At 34.2% G+C, this 22540-nt stretch overlaps 1 protein-coding gene across 2 annotated transcripts in view; it reads right to left on the bottom strand.

Annotated features, from left to right (window-relative positions):
- LOC126814976 (protein naked cuticle homolog 1) overlaps positions 1–21803 on the bottom strand; it is a 91709-nt gene extending 69906 nt beyond the window's left edge. Inside the window, exons 1-2 of one of the 2 annotated variants that reach the window (XM_050540466.2) lie at positions 21527–21803; positions 17686–17795 (exon numbers count right to left, since the gene is read on the bottom strand). In XM_050540466.2, coding sequence (XP_050396423.1) covers positions 17686–17795; positions 21527–21551 — 135 coding nt within the window. In that variant the 5' untranslated portion in view covers positions 21552–21803. The remainder of the gene's footprint in view (positions 1–17685; positions 17796–21526) is intronic. The other variant, XM_050540467.2, reaches the window with a different exon arrangement.
- Between the last annotated feature and the right edge of the window lie 737 nt (positions 21804–22540).

The following is a 22540-nucleotide window of genomic DNA, read 5'->3' as shown; positions in this document are numbered from 1 at the left end:
TATATAATTCCATCTAATTTCAGATCAACATAACACATGAAAAATTGTCTGTCTGGCAAAATTTGAAGTGAGAGGGCCAATTCGAAGTTTATTGAAAATGTTGTAACCTACTTTATGTTGATTCAATTTAATGTGTACAATTTATTATTCTCCAAGCATGTTAAACAGAATATGTTTTTATCCATTACCAAGCACTGATGATACTTCAGTCAAGCAATTGAGCATATTTTTGTTTTCTTGTCAAAAGACGCTTGACAGATATTTGGCATTAGAAAATAATAAGCAAAAAAAAATGTGAACTAACGTTTCATGTTATTTTACAGAAGCAAACAGTAAATCTGATAAATGAATGAAGATTTGATAGAAACGACATGAAAGAATAAAAGTGTCTATTATATTTCTTTAATGATTATTCAACAGAATTTACGTCAAAAAGAATTCAATATTTTCTGGGAAAAAAATTTGCTCTAAATACAAACTCAATAGAAAACACAGATCACTGAAAATGAATTACATGTACAGATTACGAAAAAAATTTACATCAAACATAATTCGTCAAATGAATTTTTTTTGTGTTCCCAGATCACTGTAAGATGTTGATGCCAATTTTGTTTTATACTGTTATGAAATTGTGTGTATATAATGGAAAATTCTATACATTTTTGTATTTGTATTTAAATTATTGGGCAGCCTTTAATTAACATTTAAACTACTGGGTAGCCTTTTATATTTAAAGTACAGGGCAGACTTTTATATTTAAACTACTGAGCAGTCTTTTATATTCAAAGTACTGGGCAGCTTTGGCTTCTGACATTCTGTGAATATCATACTTATATTTTATGGAACACTCGATACCATTTCTTAATAAAATATTGAGGAGTTCACATGGCTAACACATTTTTCCTTGTACTTACGTATTTGTCAGAAGAAATCTATATTTACCCTATATCAAGCTCAGACAAAGTATCAATTTTTTTACAAAGAAATCATCTGACTCATAGTTCAATGACCGTCTTTTCTGATATATGTAATAAATAAAATTGATTACAACCAATTTAAAAAGTTTTTTTTTATTTCTTGAGATGTATGATATAGAATAGAGATATGTAAATCTATTTTGAGAGAGAGAGAGAAATGGGGTTTAACGTCCACTCGACACAAACTAGGTCATTTCGGGACTAACATATGGTTCAATTTTATTTCAATAATTCGCTTGCGTGTAGGAGTCTTTAGCAGTGGGAGGAAACCGGAGGACCCGGAGAAAACCCACAAGGTTGGACAGGCGACCCTACTCCTTGTCACGTACAACTGGGGATTCGAAACCATGCCAGTCGACTCAATGACATACTTTATGATACAGCGCACGCACGCTAACCATTCAGCCACCCAACCCCCCTTGGGTGACGAGAGCAAGATGTATCATACATGAAAGGGAATATAATTGTCTAAGACATGGCACTCATATTGACCTTACTTATTTAGGATCTAGCCCCGAGTTCACAAAGCATACTCAGACTTAAGTTAATAATTTACTTAAAATTGTTCACCTTATTTTAACTAAATTATAGCCCCTTATAAAACTTTTGTTGTTTTAATGTATCAAATACATCAATGAGAAACTAAAGGAAAGTTTTGAGTTTCTGGGTCAAAGATATTTCTTATAAACAGTGATTGAAAGTTGAGTAAATTTTAAACTTAATTCTGAGAATGCTTTGTGAACTTGGGGCTAGATCAGGCATATGGTACAATAATTGTTTTCTTGATCTTATTGTATGAAAGCGTTCAACAAGTCACCCCTTCTTATTGTCGAGTCACCCCTTCTTATTGTCGTCCAATTTGACTTAATGGTTTCACATCCTAACACACAGTCATCCATTTCCTACAGATGTGTGTGCGCCAAGAGTTAAATCTGTTCAGAACATCGACTTCAAAAGTTTTGTCAATCACGCGTGGCAAATTTTTTTTGATTACTGGAAAACATCTAACTAAAATGTTAACATGTTTCCCCTGGAAACACACAATCATTAATTCCAAGAAATATTTAATTAGCAAAGGACACAAGTACTATAATAGCTTGATATGTGTGCAAAGTTTCAAAAAGATATCTTTAACAGTTTATGAGATATGTTCTTGAATCATGTTCTGGAAACAAAACCTTGACGAACAGACAGACAGACTGACTACAGAAGCTTATTTGAATAATAACAGGATAATAACAAAAAGGTTGTGTTAAAATGCAGATTTATTACACCATTTTTCCAAATTAATAAATAAAATAACATAATAAAAATTCAACATTAAAGCCTTATTCGATGAAAATAAGCTATTAAATAAGCCATTATGATCGAACATCAAAAAATGGTGATATAATCGTAGCTCAGTCATTAATAAATTCTTTCACTGGTAGACGATTCATTTGCAATATAAAATCATATTAAATTTTCATGTCGTTTTTATTTACTATATTTATAAATGGAGAGCTCATTTTGCGATGTTTTCAAAATTAGAAAGAACCATCCTATAAGCCCTGAGGAATAACCAATACACATTATCGTTCATAATTAACCCATTTCAAAGTCAAGGCAATTTTACACCTCAAACTTCAAAGGCTGCAATCTGTTTGATCTGTCGATGAGACTAGTCACTACCTCGCTTAACCCATTGCTCTCCATATAAAAATCCAATATTAGTAGCAGAAAAAAAACCTCATTCTGATTGCCCTATAGTAGTTGAGCAAAACTTTAAAAGCAATTAAGTGCGTTTATCTATTATTAATGTAGAAGTAGACATTATTTAACATAATAACGTATAAGTAATACAAATTCAAATCTAAGTAATTTAATATGTACCGGTACACCTAAAAGTTGCTGATCGTTATTTGAGTGATTTTTAATCCCTTGCAAACTACAGTATTGTGAATGTTGGGGTTTTAAAAGGAATACCTCTAAAATGGTTCAAATCGGTACAGCATTTACAAAGATATGCATGAATGATGAATTGAAAATTTGTCACCCTTCAATATAAATAGAGAAAGAGCGAGAGAAATGGGGATTAACGTTCACTCGACACAAACTAGGTCATTTCGGGACTAACATATGGTTTAATTTTATTTCAATAATTCGCTTGCGTCTAGGGGTTTAGCAGTGGGAGGAAACTGGAGGACCTGGAGAAAACCCATGAGGTTGGACAGGCGACCCAACTCCTTGTCACGTACAACCGGGGAATCGAAACCACGCCAGTTGACTCAATGACAGACCTTATGATACAACATGCACACGCTAACCATTCGGCCATCCAAACCCCTTCAATATAAATAGGATATGGTCAAAACAAGCTAGAGCCACCACTAATCTTCACCAAAATCTTTTAATGGGCCTCTTTTTAATTTGATTGAATCCAACCCAGGAGATTGTCTACTGTTGATATTTTTATTTGTTTTCTTAACTAAATATTAAATAATCAATCCAAGTACATTTACATTGTAACATGGATCAAACTGAAAAATGAGATAATGTCTCAAAAATTAGATATTTTATTTGAAAAATTCAAAGAAAGATCAGAAAATTTAAAGTATCTGAAATTGAATTACAGAAATTATTTAGAAGACACAAAGACGCTACCAAAAAGTCATAAGTGTATGACTGTACAAGTTAATGTCAAGAAAAAGAAATCTACATTATGGCACAAGATAGTTCTACATCAACTGTAATCAATATAAATATATAAAAAATAAGGTAGCAATATTTATAAGTTTTATTATATCTATATTGATTGTGTGTATCACATGCATATCTATATCTGTATACATATGGTGTAATAACACAGTCAATAACTTGTTACAGTCATCACGGTTACATACAAAACACTCCGAGGGGGGAATAAAAACTGCCAATAAAAATACATCATCAAAGATACTGTTACTTTATTTACGATCAATAAAAGTATGTCTGATCTATCGGCCTTTTAACAGTAGATATCGTGTAATTCATCAAAATGTCCAAAATACATTATAAAAGAGTTTTTTTAGTTGACTTTTTATTTATTTTCTTGGTAACACGGATGTTTGACTAACATTCTAAATTTGTCCTATAATAAAATCTGCTTGACCGTGTCTTCAAATAAACTCTTGTCGTCATTAGCCTTGTTGATACAGAAAATTAGGGTTGGAGGGCGTAGAGCGGTAGCAATAAATACACGTTATGAAGATGTTTTCAGTCAAGAGACAGAGGGGAAATAGGGTTTAATGTCCACTCGACACAAACCAGGTCATTTCAGGACTAACATATGGTTCAATTTTATTTAAATAATTTGCTTGCGCATAGGGATCTTCAGCAATGGGAGGAACCCGGTGATCACAGAGAAAACCCACAAGGTTGGACAGCCAACCCTAATCCTTGTCACGTACAACCGGGGAATCAAAACCACGCTAGTTGACGACTTCTAAGAAAAGATGCTTTCATGAAGCAGGGATATGAGGTTTAACATATCATCCAGCCAGACACCTGTCAAAATCCCCTCAGACTATGTGTAATGATTATCCAAAAAAAATTTGGGGGTTGAGAAAATCGGGCATAACTTTATACAAACCCACGAAAACATAAATAAATTATCATTATATAACCACATAAAAAAATCAACATCTTAATCTTACAATAACTGATATCAACTCTTTGACCTCTAAAAACATAATTCAGAGAACTGGGGGAAATCTAATATAATCATGAAATCTTATGTTTTTCCATTCATTCACCCATTTGGGATTTTTTTTGTTAGAAGACCATGTTGTATAATCTTAACAAACCATTACTTGAAGTCAACTCTACACAAATATTTATTTTCAAGATGCATTTCTTCTGGTCTGAACTCTTTCAGAAATTTGCAAAAAAAATTGATTTTGAATTATCTCCCTTGGTGGTCTGCTTGTAGTTGCACGTAAACAATATCAGATGTGTTTATCCATTGTAAACATGTAGTTGTCTTGTACAATGAAATGCATGTGAGGATGAATGTGCATCGCAGACGTGTACATATTTATTACATATGTTCGTTCTCTACTTGAAGAAGATAAGAATAGTAGTCTAGAAGTACTTTAACAATGATGTTCATAATATCAACACGTTGGTCAGATATTAGTAGCAAGAAAAACAGAAAACAATTCTTAATTCTTGGCAGTAAGTGATCGCTCTAAAAACCTCACATCACACAAACCAACAAATTATACTAAAGAATACCCGAAATTGGACACAATATTTTTAACTTATTTCTAAAAAAAAATTTGACTTATTTTCTAAAAAGAATCTGACTCATTTCTTAAAAAGATTTGACTTATTACTAAAAAATTCAAAATATGTATAGAAATAACACTCTTTATCTGTTGTATTTTAACTTTACATTTAATGTGGGTTAAAATTTCAAAATTGCCTTAACTGAGTATAAGAAAGGGCCCAGGGGTTGACCCTGCTTTACCCACTAACATTTACATGAAATTCAAAGGATCACATGTTTCAGCTAGAAAATGGCAATTTTAATTATATATCGTGCCATTGACAGAAGGTTCCTTGAATATAAAAGTGCACATGAAAGATCCCTTTTGTAAATAGAATAAGTGGAAGTACAGTGTCCTGGCAAAAAAAATTCACTCCAAATTGCAAATTTAACCCTAGTAAAATAGAAATAACGATTTGTATCATCAATCTCAGAATGAAGTAAATAAAGTGTCGATTCATCAAAGACTTGGTTGTCTTGGGTTATAAAATAGATGATATGAGACCTGATATTGATTGTCAATATGTGAAATTATTCTCCGCCTACATGTGTACAGCCGGCATACTCCACTACATTTCTAAACAATATCAGATACCAATCATGGCTAGGAAGCTACTCCTCGCTGACCACATGGCACAGGGGAATAACTTGACCTCCTACAATAACAAAAGGTCAGCTACGACCAAGTCAAAATCTAGATGTGTCCTTTCATTAAATATAAAAGTTGTAGTTGGAAATTCTTATTTCATTTACGATCTAGAAAAACTTAGCAACATTTTTTTCAATCCATACTGTAACTCATTTTATAAATCAATTCATGTCCAATCTTTGCATAGTGTGAATACACATGTAGTACAGCCATTACTCTATCCATTCCTGTATGGTCTCAAATAAACGTTTTAAATTGCAATTTCTTAATTAGTTGGCTACCAAAATGAAAGTATCTACTAAAATTTGGATTTTATCTTTAGTTAAGATTTCGAGAAACAGGGCCCTGATTGAATTCATCATTAAAGTTGTTGCTTGTTTAATACTCTTGTCAAAAATAATTATATTGTCCTAAATTAAGACTGAAACAATGGTCTTATAACCTGTGTAATAAAAAATGTTTTTTTGCGGCAAAGATAAAGAAGTGCATCTTAGTTTATTTAATCTAAAACCATAATTCAATTTTTTCCACAAGTGGTTTCTGGGTTTTTTTTTTTGGTTGTTTTGAGTTTTGAGAGAAGAATACTTATAAAAGCCTACAAGGTTGTGTATTAAGAGTTTCCATGAAATAACGACTGTTGGTCTCTCTGACAGCAGGTGGTCACCATATGTAGAGATCGGCCGGGGTTAACCCTGTATCAATAACACAGAGGAACATCCCTGGCCTCACTTCAAACAGCATACACTCTCCCTGTACTTCTTAACGCACATTCCACTCTCCCACATCAAAGAGCTGTTGAACTTCTTGTCAATACGTGAGCCAACACAAACGGGCTGTTTGGCCAATGTCTATTATAAGACCAAGATAAAACTGCCTCATCCATTTACAAGTTTTTAAAATACTTTTTACATGCATTTAGCAGTGTTACAATGATCAAAAGAAAAAGCAAACTATACATGTGCATAGATGTAGGTACAATGAAACTTGAAGGCTATTTCCGTCATAATGGAATCAATTAGATAAATAAACAGAAACGATAACAGGACTTCTCTTGCCGTTTTGTTCGTTTCGTCTGTTTTTTTGCCGGTAAGAGTTTTCATCCTGTAATAAATGCGTAATATGAAGTGAACGATTAAAGGAATTCATTGCTTGTATTGTTCAGGTTTAACTGTCTTTGCATTATGCTGTTGAATACACATGTTTCAGGCAGTGCATATGGCTTGGTGTTGTTGAATACACTTTCAGGCACATCATCAATTGAAGGCTTGGTCTCCCTTTAACTATGTACATCTTATCAAGGCCTGCACATTTCGGCACTAATTTCGATTGGGTACAAGCTCAGCTTGTGAGCCTATCAGATTCCTTGATTGTCGCATATACCAAGCCTCGCGCTTTCAAGCTAAAATCTCTACCTGTGATAATTGAGTTGCAAAGTTCAAGGTTTGTTCAGTGTCAAGGTTTCCGTGGAGGTCGCTATGTCACAACCTCTGATTGGACGCTGCGATTCACGTGTCTGTAGATAACATAGCTATAAGTTCGTGAATTGTAAAGTAATCTAGCAACGTCCAGATGTTGTAAAACTAACAGTTGTTGCTTCAGGAACATGGGTTGATAATAGACCTGTACTGTTCCTGTATTACACACATTAAATCATCACCGATTACCTCATTTAACCCAAGTCGATTACTGTTCTTTTATTTACTAATTGACTTCCTATTTAAAAAAATATGCAAAAAAAATGACACACTTTTCACAAACATTTACGATCCTGTGTACACATTGGCCTGCAAGTAAAATAACCTGATAAAGTTGGAATTGGAAATAAAGAGTACCGGTATAGACTGTAGCGTCACTGTCCAGGCAAAATTTGCCTGATAGCACACTGCATTGTATATGCTCGTCTTCATTGGCCCAGTCGGTGCAGAAAAGTAGAACTTTAAACCCTATTTCATTTCTTTGGTTTAAAAGAGTTAAATCGCTAATATTTGAGACCTAGAAATTGACACAAATGGGTCGCAACGCATATAATAATGAATGATTGACAAATAATTTGTGTTTTCAATGTCGAAGACTGTGGATGATATTGAGTTAAAGACTTAGCTACTTTAAAGTAAACTCAGGCCACCCGCTGAGTAACTGGACTACCAAAACTATTTAATATCAAAATACATAAGCAGAAGAATATTTTTAATATCACACCCAAATATTACAACAATAACTACAATGTATCATTTCCTATCTTTTTATCCACCCTCTCTGTTGGATATAAACTCTATATACCCCTATAATATCTTTTCCTACTGTTGTTGGTTTATCTCAGTTTTTCCTCGTATTACTCAATAATACAGTGGGTGTAACTTCCGATATACTAATCCACTTAGTTAAACATGCAAGAGCTAAATCTGATTATTGCAAATCTTAATTTAGGCTTCAGATGTTATAGAAATTATAAATTAGATCTTTATTTAAACAACAAGACCAAAATCAACTCAGTAGACCCACAGATGACTCGGCTACATCTCGGATTTAAATAGGATTTCACTAATTGATTAAATCAAATAAGGGGTAACCTGATGAAAATACGTCAGTTAGATCGAGGCTAAATGATAGAGTGTACTTTGCGAGGCCGCTGTAAAGCGTTTCCGTATGCCATTGAAAACTTTACTTGATAATCGAGATATGTAGGTGGAGTTAACGCATGTCAATCAAACGATCAGCGAAGGTGAAGACACAATTCGCTACCATTTCTAGGCAAATATTACAACGATGATAACTATGTTCAGAATAAAGTAATCTGACTGAATTTTTCAATAATTCTTCTTTCATCATCTACTTTTGAACTGTTATAGCAAGAATGGCCAACTCTCTATAAAAATCTCCCATAATGTATCTTTAAGGGTGTACAGGTTACAAGGCAACCAAACACTATGCCCACCGACAACTCATAAATTTTAAAAAGATCTGATCTCTAATGTGCTAACAAAGTTTGTAACAATGGGGGAAAAGTCTGGAAGTTATAACTGAAAATCAATCGAGTTTTTATCTTTCAATAGGTTCATACAGAATTTATAATGTAAATCTGGAGGATATTGTTGAAAATAAAAAGCAAGCAAAGAATCTTCATTTTAGTGTAATTGACAACTTGTTTCAATTTCAACAAGATATATGTGCTATTGTAGCCTCTACTGTACTAATCAGAAATATGAAAGATAGACTGACAGACTGGAAGGGTCATGACATCATTAAACGGCCATATTAAAATATGCATAACATGTAACAATTTAGTGAAATGCTATTTCAAAATTTAAATTCCATTTCCCAACGCCATTTCCATAGTTTTCTCTATTTTAAGAGTGATTATAGTTGCTAATATACATGCTATATCTATAATGCACTGTATACTTATTCAAATATTGTTTATAATAATCCATAAATAATGTTTGTTCTTTTGATGTGCAAGGATCAGAGGTAATATTCAAACTACTGGCATCCTGTGTATCAAATATCAAACAATCTTTCTGTTTGAAATGCAATCAACAATGTAACTGATAAAAATCATGCAATGGTTAGTAAAAGATAATAAAATCTTTTAAATATAAAACTCTATTTGAATGAATAGGTTTAACAATTTATACAAAAAATTTAACAGCATAAAAATTGCAATATTTATTAATATTAAAAAAGGCATAGAGAATTCTATATGGTAACTTTTGGATCAAACACTTATTTGTTTTGCCACGTTTGACTAGTGGGGGGTTGGATGGCCAAATGGTTAGCACGTGCGTGCTGTATCATACGGCCTGTCATTGAGTAATTTCGGGACTAACATATGGTTCAATTTCATTTCAGTAATAAACTTGCGCGTAATGATCTTCAGCAGTGGGAGTAAACCTGAGGACCCGAGGAAAACCCATGAGGTTGGACAGGCAGTTCTATGGAATGCAATTACTGAGCGAAATTTCGACTAGGATTCGCTAGTGTTTATCAGGCATCGTTTGTCTGTGTTTGACTGTTTAGGGTTGGCGGCTACACTAGGGCTGTCACGATACTGAAATTTGGTGTATTGGGGTAGCTCGGACCGGGGAGTAACATAGGCTAGGTGGCGTTGGCTTACTGCCAATCTGATTAAAACACAGATCCAATTTCGTTTCGTTTTTATAGTTCAAAATTTCGATTTTACTTGTCTTTACTACACTTGGATCTGGAAGCGTTGTTATTTAACTCGTGTTCTGCTTGAAATGAGGGGTCAGCCAATTAAATGGTCTGTCGAATCGAGCGTTTGACCTTTTTTGCGCGGAACTGTGGGTAGATATTAGCGGCAATAGAAATCAAAACAAAGCAAAAGTAGATAAAAAATACATGGTGGTCGCTAATTGGTTAATCGATGACTGACGTAATCGGGTCAAATGTCGCTTGCTTGGTACCTGACGTCATAGAACGTGAACTCCCACTATAACTTGTTAGATCTACATGTAGTGTAGGCCATCGAAAGTATAAAAAAACGAAACGAAATATAGATCTATATTTTAATTAGATTGGCTTACTGCTTCTGCTTTTGGAGTTATACTACTTTCCTCCCGTGCAGTGCCGGGTCATCCATAGCTCAGTAATAAATAGTAATTGTCGTCCATAGAATTGTGACCAGTTTAATTACTAAATTCCAATCTTTCTGGTTCCCTATTTTAACCAGCTCCATGCACCTCGCTCCTTCCCTATCGGCCAGTGGACAGATCTCTATGTTTGTTCAACCAATGCCCTGATGACTTTCATTCAAACACCTCATGAATATTCATCAACTTATTATTGATTCAAGGTAATTAAAATAGATGACCAGTGTCATTGTGACCTAAGGTTAATCTTATTGTTAAAGCGGAATTCCCATAATGTGTTAATCACTTGTCAATGTTTCCTTGGAGAATATGTCTTTAAATGACTTTAGAGATGGACTTATTTATGATGGGTCTTCTCAAAGCCATTAGCACTTTCAGAGATCACATTACATGAATTAGGCTGCATGTAAATGATAAATGTGATAAAATCATGTACAACTGAGGAAGTTATACACAACAAAATATTACAAATCATGAAACTACATGTACACCCCTACATACCAGTCAATTAATCAATTATTTGAAAACCATGCTGGGCCCTGTTTCTCGAAATCTTAACTAAAGATAAAATCCAAATTTTAGTAGATACTTCAATTTTGATTGGCTAAGCACTAAAATCAATCTAATATTATCCAATCAAATTCCTAAAATCTGGATTTTATCTTAGTTAAAATTTTGTGAAACAGGCCCCTGATCATAGTCAAAATTTATATCATAGTCCTAAAGTCAGGATGTGGTTTAAGTTCTTGTAAACACAATAATTTTGTTACAACTAATATTTTTTCTATGGTATACATGTGCAATTCAAGGATGAATATTTTACCCAGACAATGATTTTTTCATCGAATTCCAACTCTGAATGGTAAAGCACGTGCACGCGTTAGATCATAAGGCCTGTCATTGAGTCAAGTGGCATGGTTTCGATTCCCTGCTTGTATGTGACAAAGAATAGGGTCGCCTGTCCAACCTCGTGGTTTTCTCCCGGTCCTCAAGTTTCCTCCCACAGCTAGACCCCTAGATGCAAGCAAATTATTGAAATTAAACTGAAACATAGTTAGTCCCACAATGACAAAGTTTGTGCTAAGTGGATATTAAATGCAAAAAAAATATATTTGAAAATTTCATACAAAATACTTCATTCTGTTATCACTGTTTGGAGTTAAATTTTGACCATATGTGTCAATGGTACTTGATGTTCGAGACTTAGCCACGCTTCACCATTTTAAAATTAAATCATTAAATGGCCGCACCATTCTAATCTACTTAAAATTGGAGTCATCCGATGGTCGAGAGAGTGGATTATAAGCTTGTCATGTTTATAATTAAATGTTTAAATAATAGTTTATATAACATTTGAAGCGAAAATAAAGACCTGCAATAGGCAGATTTAGTTTTTACGTTATGCATCTTTAACTCTTTATTCCTTTAAATCTTTTTATATTTATAAAGATTATAAGCTATCAGAACTATTTAAATCTTTTTATAAAGTTTATAAGCTATCAAGATCTATTTATTCAGCCAGCTAAAAGCCTTTTAAAGAGATATTTTCTCAGTCCATTTCAGATGAATTTAGCTCAAGTAAAAAAGAGTTCAAACTCTGTGACATGGTCTTTACAAAACCTTTGACCAGAAGGGAGAGAATCCTGTACGAAAGTGATTTAAGACTAAAATGATCACGAGATCAAAGAAAACAAAATGAAAGGATCAATTCAAACTAAGGGTCAGTGAAGCACACCCTAATTCTTTACTTGAACTTGAATCCATTTTGACCTGTGTCATACTAATGAATACGATATACAGATTACTGGTCTAGGCTTTTCTCACAAAAAGCACGAAAATCAAATTAAATGTTTATCAACTCTCTCCTTAGTTATTTTTGCATTGAACAACTACCATCTACCCAGTATTATAAATCTACATTGTTTTCTCATCATCTGTTGAGGCATGAAATAAAATGGAGTTTAACGTCCTACTGTTCTGTACCAACCAGTCTAATGAAAAAGGGTATACACTGTACACCATGCAGTGTGCTAAAAGGGAAATCTTCCCCAACAGTGGCATGTCCAAGAGAGTTTATTCCACTTTGTCAGTGGTGGCAAGGAACTAGACGCATGCACGTAAAAGATCCCTTTGCAATTGGAATTCAATATAAAAGTAGGTCATAGAACTGCTGTCCAAGCAAAATTCCCCTCATAGCACACTGTATGGCGTATGCCCATCTTCATCAGCCCAGTCGAAGAAAAACAGTGACATTAAACCCCATTTCATTTCATTAACAGCATTCCCGTCTAATCTACGTCAAGTTCTAACTATCAAGGGTTCTTTTACGTACATATCCATGATTTTTTGTCCCATCCCGAGTGTTTTTTTTAAATTATAATTATATTGTTTCAGGATTCCAATTAATACAAGTATTACGGTAAGTCTGTTATCCAGATAACTTAAATCTTCTTTCAAAGTTTCAAGGGGAGTTGGATGGCCGAATGGTTAGCACGTGCACGCTGTATCAAAAGGTCTGTCATTGAGTCAACTGGCGTGGTTTCGATTCCCCGGTTGTACGTGACAAGGCGTAGGACATGTGTTGGTCCTGAAATTACCTAGTTTTAGTCGAGTGTACGTTAAACCCCATTTCTCTCTCTCTCTCTCTTTCAAAGTTTCAAAGTAATTTCACAAATAACAATATTTCTGTTTCAGCTTTTTTTTTGTTATCTTTGACTTCATACCTATCTACATGTATGATCTTTATTCAACAATGTCTTGACCTCACGTGAACCCAGATTATTAACTGATATGATTTGCTGAATACATGATTTGATAAAATCACAAATATACAGTACACCATCAGATTGACATGTTGACAGAAAGTAGAAATAGGGTTTATAGTCCACACAACAACACAAACCAGACCATTTCCAGGCAAACATGGGGTACTTTTTATTTTAATAATAGTGGTCATTAGAAGCTGGAGGAAACCTAAGGGCCTTAGAAAACCCACAAGTTTAAGCAGACGACATAAATTCTCATCATGAACAAGCTTAATATTGAAATCGTCTCACTTGACTCATTCATTGACCATATGATATAAAGTGTATCCATCAGAATCAGGACCCTTAGAAATAGTTAATAATAATCTTTATTCCAATCTTCATCAGAAGATACATGAATATATAAAATACATAATAACATACAGTCGAACATGACAATCAATCTTTTAAACATTTACCTACAGCTCTTAGTTGAAAATAAGAGCTCATTAATATTCTGACATTCATCAGCGTATTATTAGTATTCGTCTATATGCCCTGTCTAACTTCCGATCTGCTTTTGTCACCCATCCATTGCTTACAATCTGTGCAACAATGTGTATTGCTAAAAATCTACATATATGCTTCTTTACAATTTGAAGAAATAATCCTCGATTCTATAAATATATTGCTGTCTAAAAATAAAATTTATGAAAAAGAATAACAAAAGCAGAAAAGAAAAAAAGACAGAGAGAGAGAAACAAAATTAACATTCATGTTCACATATTTATGTACAGTATAATTATTTTATTCCCAATATGGAAAGTCTACACATATAATGGAGACAGAGAGAAGTGACAAACAATAGAATTTATTTTCAGAAATAACAATGGATTCATGACATGGTATTCTCCCATTATGGTCGGCTATAATAAACTAATTCATCTTGTGTTTAACCCTATCTTTCATCTGCTATATATTTTATGGTTATTCATCCTAAGGGATTAGTCTTAATCTTCTAATATATATTCACATCAGTTCAATTTTATCATACTATATCAATTGCTATACACATATAAGTCATATTTAATGCATCTATCGACACAGAGAGAATTTATTGACTTGCCACAAGATTAACGCAATTTCAGTTCATGAGTTCGATACCCTTTTTAAGGTTGAAATATGCAGCCGTATGAAAGAGAAAGAATTGATTGGTTCACTGCAAGATTAAAATGAAGTTTAACAAAATCTACGCTTCAAGAAGACGAGCTTAAATGCTATCTCACTGTCCATCATCATACAACATTAGGTTTAAGTGCTGATCAATATATTTTTATAACACTGGATACAATTTTTAACTAAAGCCATTAAGCAACAACTAACTTTTATGTCATCGTTTTTCATTTATACGGAAATAATATGACAGATTACAACAATTATTCCAAATATTACAAAATATCATAGAACTCTATCTCTAAATCACTATTTTACATGGCGTAGTAGAACTTATTTACACTAGTGTTTGGAAATTTTGTCATATTTCTCTGGTATCTTCTGCGAGATCAGTTATACCTGGGCGCGTACCTTTTTATATCATGTTAGTAATCTTTCATCAGGTATCCATCCAGTATTTTCAATAGAGATGATAATATTAGATTTCACAGGTTATTTAACACAGTTGATAAGTATTGAATTACAATGTATCACATCCATACTACATGGTTTATTGTATCCTTTACAGCCCTTCGATCTTTTCATTTTTATAACAAAAACAAGAAAGTATAATATTCCAGTCAGTCAGGCATTCAAACTATTTCTGAAGCTGATATCATTATGAGTAGAAACTGTAGCAAATTAAGAATAACCAAAGGGAGAGAGAGAGAGAGAGAGAGAGAGAGAGAGAGAGAGGTGACATACACTCAACACAAACTAGGTCATTTTGAGACTAACATGATACAGTTTTATTCCAATAATTTGCTTGCGCGTAGTGATCTTTAGCAGTGGGAGGAAACCAGTATAGCATTGCATTATATTAATCATTTCTAAGCACTTTACAAAATGAGTAATTTTCTATAGATTTATAGAGTCAAATTAAAATGTTACCGGTTTCATGGAAGTGTCCGGGTAAGCTTACTCTTTCTAGACCACATGATACCACTTTTCATTTGAGTACTCACTTTCTTTACAGCTAATTATTTTGCTAAACGCTGTGTCTATTCTGTCGACAGAACAATGTCTTTAGTATGTTGTAAAATTAAGCTTGATGTTTATCTCCAATAAATGCCAATTAAGTAACATTAATTAATATCAAAATAAACTCAATGGCAGCTATAACCCTGTCAGTTCTTGTAAAGTAAACAATATCTAACCACGTATTGTTGATAGTCTAACAGTAAACATGGCAGTGTATATTCTTTTATAAACTTATTATGATGTTACATGCTAGGTATTACATCATATATAAATATTTATTTTGTCAATCATGCCATAAATACCAGAGTTGTTCACAATTTTTGTCTTGCCTGTGATATCACGGTCGTTGAAAGCTGACCTTAACCCCCACAAAGAAACAATTTTGTCCACTATCAATTGGGGCAAATTGGTCAGTTGAGCCCCTTATGTTTTTCTAAATAAAGGGATGATCTTTCCACCAAACCATCTATGGCCATGTATAGCTCATAGGCAGCAAATGAAATGAATGCCAAAAATAGTCAAATAAAGAGCAGTAAGTTTCTACTTCTGCTAGTTCTTGTCTGCGATATGCCTACTGTGGAAACAGACAATAAATACAGCTACAACTATAATTTTTGTCTGCAATATTACCTCTGCGGAAGCAGACGTTAAATAGACCTCTCACAATATTGATATTATAAAATAATTTGCCATCTGGATGTAGATATACAGTAATATAGACAGAAATACTGTTTGTTTTTATTTCATTGTGCTATGGTTGTTATTCATTGGGTGATAAAGAAGAGAAAGAGAGAGAGAGAGAGAGAGAGAGGAGGGCCTGGCAAGGACAGCTGTCTAGTTGTTTGGATGGAACAAAAAACTGAGGTCCTGTGGATACATTGACATGCACGTAAAAGATCCCTTGGCAGTTGGAATTCGATATAAGAGTAGGTCTGAGTAGGCCATAGTGCTGCTGCCTGGGCAAAATTTCCCTCATGGCACACTTTATGGTGTATGCATGCCCTTCTTCATTAGCCCAGTCGGAGCAGAACAGTAGGACGTTAAACCACATTTCATATCATTTCTCCAATGACTCAATGATAAAAGATATGGGCATGTTTTGAAATACTGCCTTTCAATTTTAAATCTTATCTAAATCTAAACCTGGTGATGTGATTGATACATGTATGTAGATGACAAAAAAATAAAATGATATATCGTATATTGATAAGCGTGTACTGGAAATAATATATGCATGCTTAAAATTCTTCATATTTTTTTTGCTTGTTTACATTAAACAATTTGTAAATAAATTCACAGCTTGTGAATGTGTGTGCATATAGATTATATATGTGTACATGTATGAATAGAGATTTTATTAACGCCAGAATTTTACAGTACTGCACTATCCTAGAGAAATATATAAATTGATAAGCCTTCCCATTTTGCGCTGTACTGTGAATGTATTTATATTTATTTAGTACTGGAACATGTACATGAATAATAAGTGGGTGTAAATGTTCATTGTCTTTTAGCATCTTCTGACTGGATAATCATGAATAAAGGAAACGGGCCAATGAAGTTCTGGGTTTGGGTTAAAATTATCAAGTCCTTTCATGACGTGGGTCCAAGTTACATGTAGTATGGTCAGTCAGGATTATCAGCCTATGTTTCTATCGTCATTCTGTGTGCTATTTTTTGGACATGGCAGCACCAGAAACAACTGTGCATCCCCCTGGGGTATAATGGTGGGCTGTTTCCCCAGTTAATTTATTCTCCTAATCTGAACTGACGAGTTTTTCCAGAAACACTTATCTGCGATATTAAGCTTCGTAGAAGTGGATGTAATCACACATAATGTAGTTCCAGTAGCTTCATGAAGATATTAACTGTACGGTTAATTCAAAAGTGTTGTGAAATAAAATGTTAGATTTATGTGTAGCAGTTCGGATGGGACGAAAAAACGTGTATACTTTGATATGCACGTAAAATATCCCTTGGCAGTTGGAATTTGATATAAGAGTAGGCCATAGTGCCGATGCCCGGGCACTATTTCCATAAATTGTTGTGAAATAAAATGTTAGAATAATGTGTACGGTGCGCTTTGCAAAGAAAACAAGGGATTGATGGTTGGCTGGACTAAATTTCAGATGAAATGATGAACTAAGCCAATTACTGTGAATCTATTTGTATCATGGTTACCATGGCGTTATATATATATATAAGAATATAAAATATGACTTACCGATATGGTATCATCCATGTTATAATTAGCCAAATTACATCCAGTTTTCTGCTTCCAGATCTGGGCTTCAAGTGCCTTGTTTAAATGAGCATTCACAAAAATACATTCTGCTAAAAAAAAAAAAAAAAAAATATATATCATTGTATACATGACATTATCTGGATTAATTAATTATACGTGACATTTTAATTGGGCCCTAATTAGATGATCATAACTCGTGTTACTTGCGACAAATGGCAAGAGTTAGAGTATCACAGGTGGTTATTGACCCATTTGAAATCCTAATATTATGAGCAACAGGCATGCACACCTTTTGTGAACTCATTGATTGATGGTTTTCAATAACTATGGTGGGAGAGACAGAGAAATGGGGTTTACCATCCACTCGACACAAACTAGGTCTTTAGCAGTGGGAGGAAACCGGAGGACCTGGAGAAAACCCACGAGGTTGGACAATAACTATGGTACCTATACATGTACTGAAACTTTATAAACTCATTTACTAAGAACTTTTTTCTAATATAAATACAGAGTTCTATCCAATTCTGAAAGGACTTATAATATAGTTTACAACAAAGTCAGAGAAAATCCAAGATTCACAAGTACAAGCTCAAACCATAAACCATGATTTACAACAACTGCATAAATGTATATTGAAACTTCACAAACACAATCATTATGAACTTTTTTTTCCGAACTTCATATAAATGAAGACTTCTATTCAGTTCTCAAAAGGATGTTTCTTAGCATAGGCTAGTCTACAGCTTCACAGAAAATCAGTTCTAAAAGTTCAAGCACAAGCCATAGAGTCAATGTATTCTGTTACAGTTATTGAGAAAGAAACCTTAAATGAATTCATTCCCCATCTTTGAACTAAAGAGATTAGCTGTCATAGCTGTATAGCTGTCATGTCAGACTCAGTAATCAGAAAAAAAACACTGACTGGGTGATCAAATTTACAGCCATCAAGCAGGACTCATAGTCTTGGTTAATATGACATATGACAGTGATGATGACTGTGATCAACCGTTACAGAGTTGCTAAATAAAAAAAATATTCATAAGTTTCTTTGATGTGTGAGGGTGATGCATTTTTATCAGTACTACATGAAATGAAATGAAATGAAATGAAATGAAATAAAATGAAATGGGGTTTAACGTCCTACTGTTCTGCTCCGAACTGGGCTAATGAAGATGGGTATACACCATACAGTGTGCTATGAGGGAAATTTTGCCCGGACAGCGGCACTACGGCCTACTCTTATATCGAATTCCAACTGTCAAGGGATCTTTTACGTGCACGCCAATGTGTACAAGGGACCTCAGTTTTTTGTCCCATCCTAACAACTAGACAGCTGTCCTTGTCAGACCCTCTGTCCTGCATCACTGATAAGGGGGAACCACGCTGGAAAATCTGGAAGAACTTTCACGGCCAATGCAGGGATCGAACACCCGACCACCAAGCTAGCAAGCCAGCGTCTTACCCACTTAGACAACGTGACCCCCCATTTTTATATATTCAAGCAAGCCAAATCATTTTTATAATATATACAAGCCAAATCGTTTTTCACAGTAAGGTCAACATGGTGAATCATGTCTATTATGCTTATCAGAATATTGTAGAAATTGTGATTGAATATCATTTTGAAAATCATGAGAGAGACAGAGAGAGAGAGAGAGAGAGAGAGAGAGAGAGAGGGGGAGGTTTAATGTCCACTGGATGCAAATAGGTCATTTTGGGAATAACATATGCTTCAATTTTATGTTATTTCAATAATTCAGGGGTCTTTAGAAGTGGGAGGATACCGAAATACCCGGAGAAAACCCACAAGGTTGGACAAGTGACCCTACACCTTGTCACGTGCAAGTGCGGGATCAAAACGCCACTTGACTCAATGACAGACCACAAGACAACCTAACCCCCACGAAAATCATGTGAACTCCATCGCTAGTTAAGTCCTTAGATTATATGTGCAAGGAATAATCTATGAAAAAGGATACAGGCCAAGTTTATGAGAGTATAGTACAGTACACAATATATTGACATAAAACAACAAGAAACTGGGTTTTCTGGATGTAATTGTGTGGACTGAAACAGTGGATATAATTATTGATTGGTGTTAATACCACACATGAAGGTTTCTTATTATCAATATTGATACAATAATACAATGTGTAATACAGTCATGTACAGTGTGTGTTTCAGCCTTTCTCAAATTCTATTAGTATAATTAACATTGTGAACTTATAACAGAGAGAGTGAGAGAGAGAGAGTTTAATATCCACTAGACCGAAACTGTCATTTTGTGACTAAAACATGATTAATTCACTGTTGTAGCCATTTACAGTTACTTTCGGGTTTTCAAAACATTTCTCGAAATTAACATTGTCAACTTATCCTATAGAAATCTTGTCAATATCAAGCATTCCAATATTGCAAAATATTTACAGGGGTGTTCCGAAAAAAGTCTAGGTTAGAAAGAGAGAGAGTGTTAGATGGCGTTTAGAATTAATTATTCTAGCCAGATTATCGCCCTTATTGTTAAAATTGTTTGACGTTCGAACTCATGATGTCCACTGGTAGACTATCCCCATTCAAGAGACGACCACTGTCAAGATCGGTTGCATTATTTCTTGTAAATATTTTTTTTTCATCTTGAGTGAAGTCTGCATCATTACAGGCCCGGAGCTGGCTGCACCCGCCCCATCCCCATACATTCACTTGATTTGATATTAGTTGTTTATTTCTTGCAATGTCTATACATTCTGTCTTGTCCGTAGATTCACCTTGTACTTGGGTATTGTTTTGTATGTAGTGCAGTCCTCCTGCGCATACTAATACAGTGTACAGTAGGCCTATATTTGTATTTTGATATTTCAACATTATGCATACCGGTACAAAAAATTATTCTTATGATATGGTCGCACGAACTGATTATTCATCTTGGATATTTTGGTTCTGATTTCTTAATTAAGATTTAAATTATCAATTAGAGGAGACAATAAATGCTATATGCGCAGACATTTAATAATTTTATAGAACTATTAGAACTACAAAATTTCAATCTAGTCATACATGTATATGGTTAGTTTTATTTTCTAACATATGAATATGAGGTGGGGGGCCGGGGGATGGGCTCTAATCTTAGAATAGCAGAATCAATAAAAACATGCTTTTTACATCCTCCGAAGGACTTGACACACTATCTGGGATCAATTTATACATGTGACAAGTGTTTTACTTTGAAGAATAAATTTGATTTAATGGACTCATACATCCTAATTCCAGTCAGTGTTAAACGCGAGTTCCTTGAAAGTTTGTCCCCTAAAATATGTTCCGTTAAAAACAATGTCTTTTTGACTTGTATTTTTCTGGCAAATTAATTGGTCCCTCATGTTGTGTGAGAAAGTTGGGGAGTTGGGTCTAGATAGGAGAACCCTACCTTCTGAAGTAATCGGTGAAGATGGGCATGCTTTAACAATTCATCCATACAACAAGCAAAACACCAAAAAACATGAAAATATAAGAAAATGCACTACACTGAGACTGAGTTTCATTGGACGATAATTCAATTTCACACCAAAACTTTACTGGGAAAAAATGTAAACAAAACACCAAAAGGGTACACAAATTAAGCCAAATATAAAGATCAAGAAAAAAGGCATAAAATCGCAACGACACACACAGAATAAAGATCTTCGTTCGACCATAACACAGGCTTGTCGAAGCGCCATAGCTGAGTCTGGCTTCGCGATCAGTGAACCGGGTTCATGCCCTCTCTAAACGGAGTGACCAAAATGTTCATCACACGAAGAAAAACACTTTGACGTTCATCACTTACCATGCTTGCTTTGCAATTTTCCCATCTTTTTTACGACTCCCCAGTTTCCATCAATATTAAGCACTCACAATGTACATATCTTGAAACAAAAACATACTCCTAAATATCCAAGTTTTTTGAGGTAACAAGAACTTCCAAGGCTTACTTCGATACACTTTACACATTTATTTCACATTCTCTCTCTCATGGGGGGCGTGGCTAACTCACTAACCGCAATGATTGACATCCTGACTAGTCCATTGTGAATCAAAGGGTAGCGAAGGAGTCTTCAACATCAAAAATATAAACGTATTACACGTTTGTAAGGGCGATTTAGCCTTCCCTTTTCCTTTTAAATGTCTCCATAATTTGAAGAGCCAAAGATTAATTTCTTCTTGTTTATTTTTCTCTTGTAAATCATTTAATTAAATTTCGATAATCCACTATTTCTAAACGATAACTGGTTTGATCTATGTAAGAATGTGTTTGATTGGCTTATTGTTGTTCCTTTCTTTTGTTCTCTTTTATTGGTTCAGGTTTATTCAACTGGTATCTCTTTGATGTTACCGACAGACTATAAAGCTGCCGTCAACGAACTAAAGCTAGTTAATTTTTCATCACAGCTCAACAATAGGGGTATACTTATTTCCCCCAATCATCTTATTTAGTGAAATATACCATTCCCTGATGAATTGGTACAAAGCTGAGTTGTTAAACCAAACTAAGATTACTTTCACAAACTTGACTGCTTCACAACTCATCTGTTAAATAAAAAAAACCCTCAAAACACTGTATTGTACAATTTTAAAGGGATTTATTTATAAGGCGGGACTATCTATAGATTACAAGGAATGGCTAATGGCTTCCAATGTCGATTACAAAGATGAAAGAGAACTTCAATGTTGTTTTTGTGTGCCAAGGATGCAGTTTAATTTGAGGAGTGGGAATCTTTTCACCAAAATTTGGCAATTGAAAATAATAATTTTAGCTCTCCATATTGATAAGGCGCATGATGTTAAAGGCGGACAATATTGT

Source organism: Patella vulgata, chromosome 3 (assembly GCF_932274485.2).
Source record: "Patella vulgata chromosome 3, xgPatVulg1.2, whole genome shotgun sequence".
Lineage (NCBI taxonomy): Eukaryota > Metazoa > Mollusca > Gastropoda > Patellidae > Patella > Patella vulgata.
This window is presented reverse-complemented; position numbering and strand designations above follow the sequence as displayed.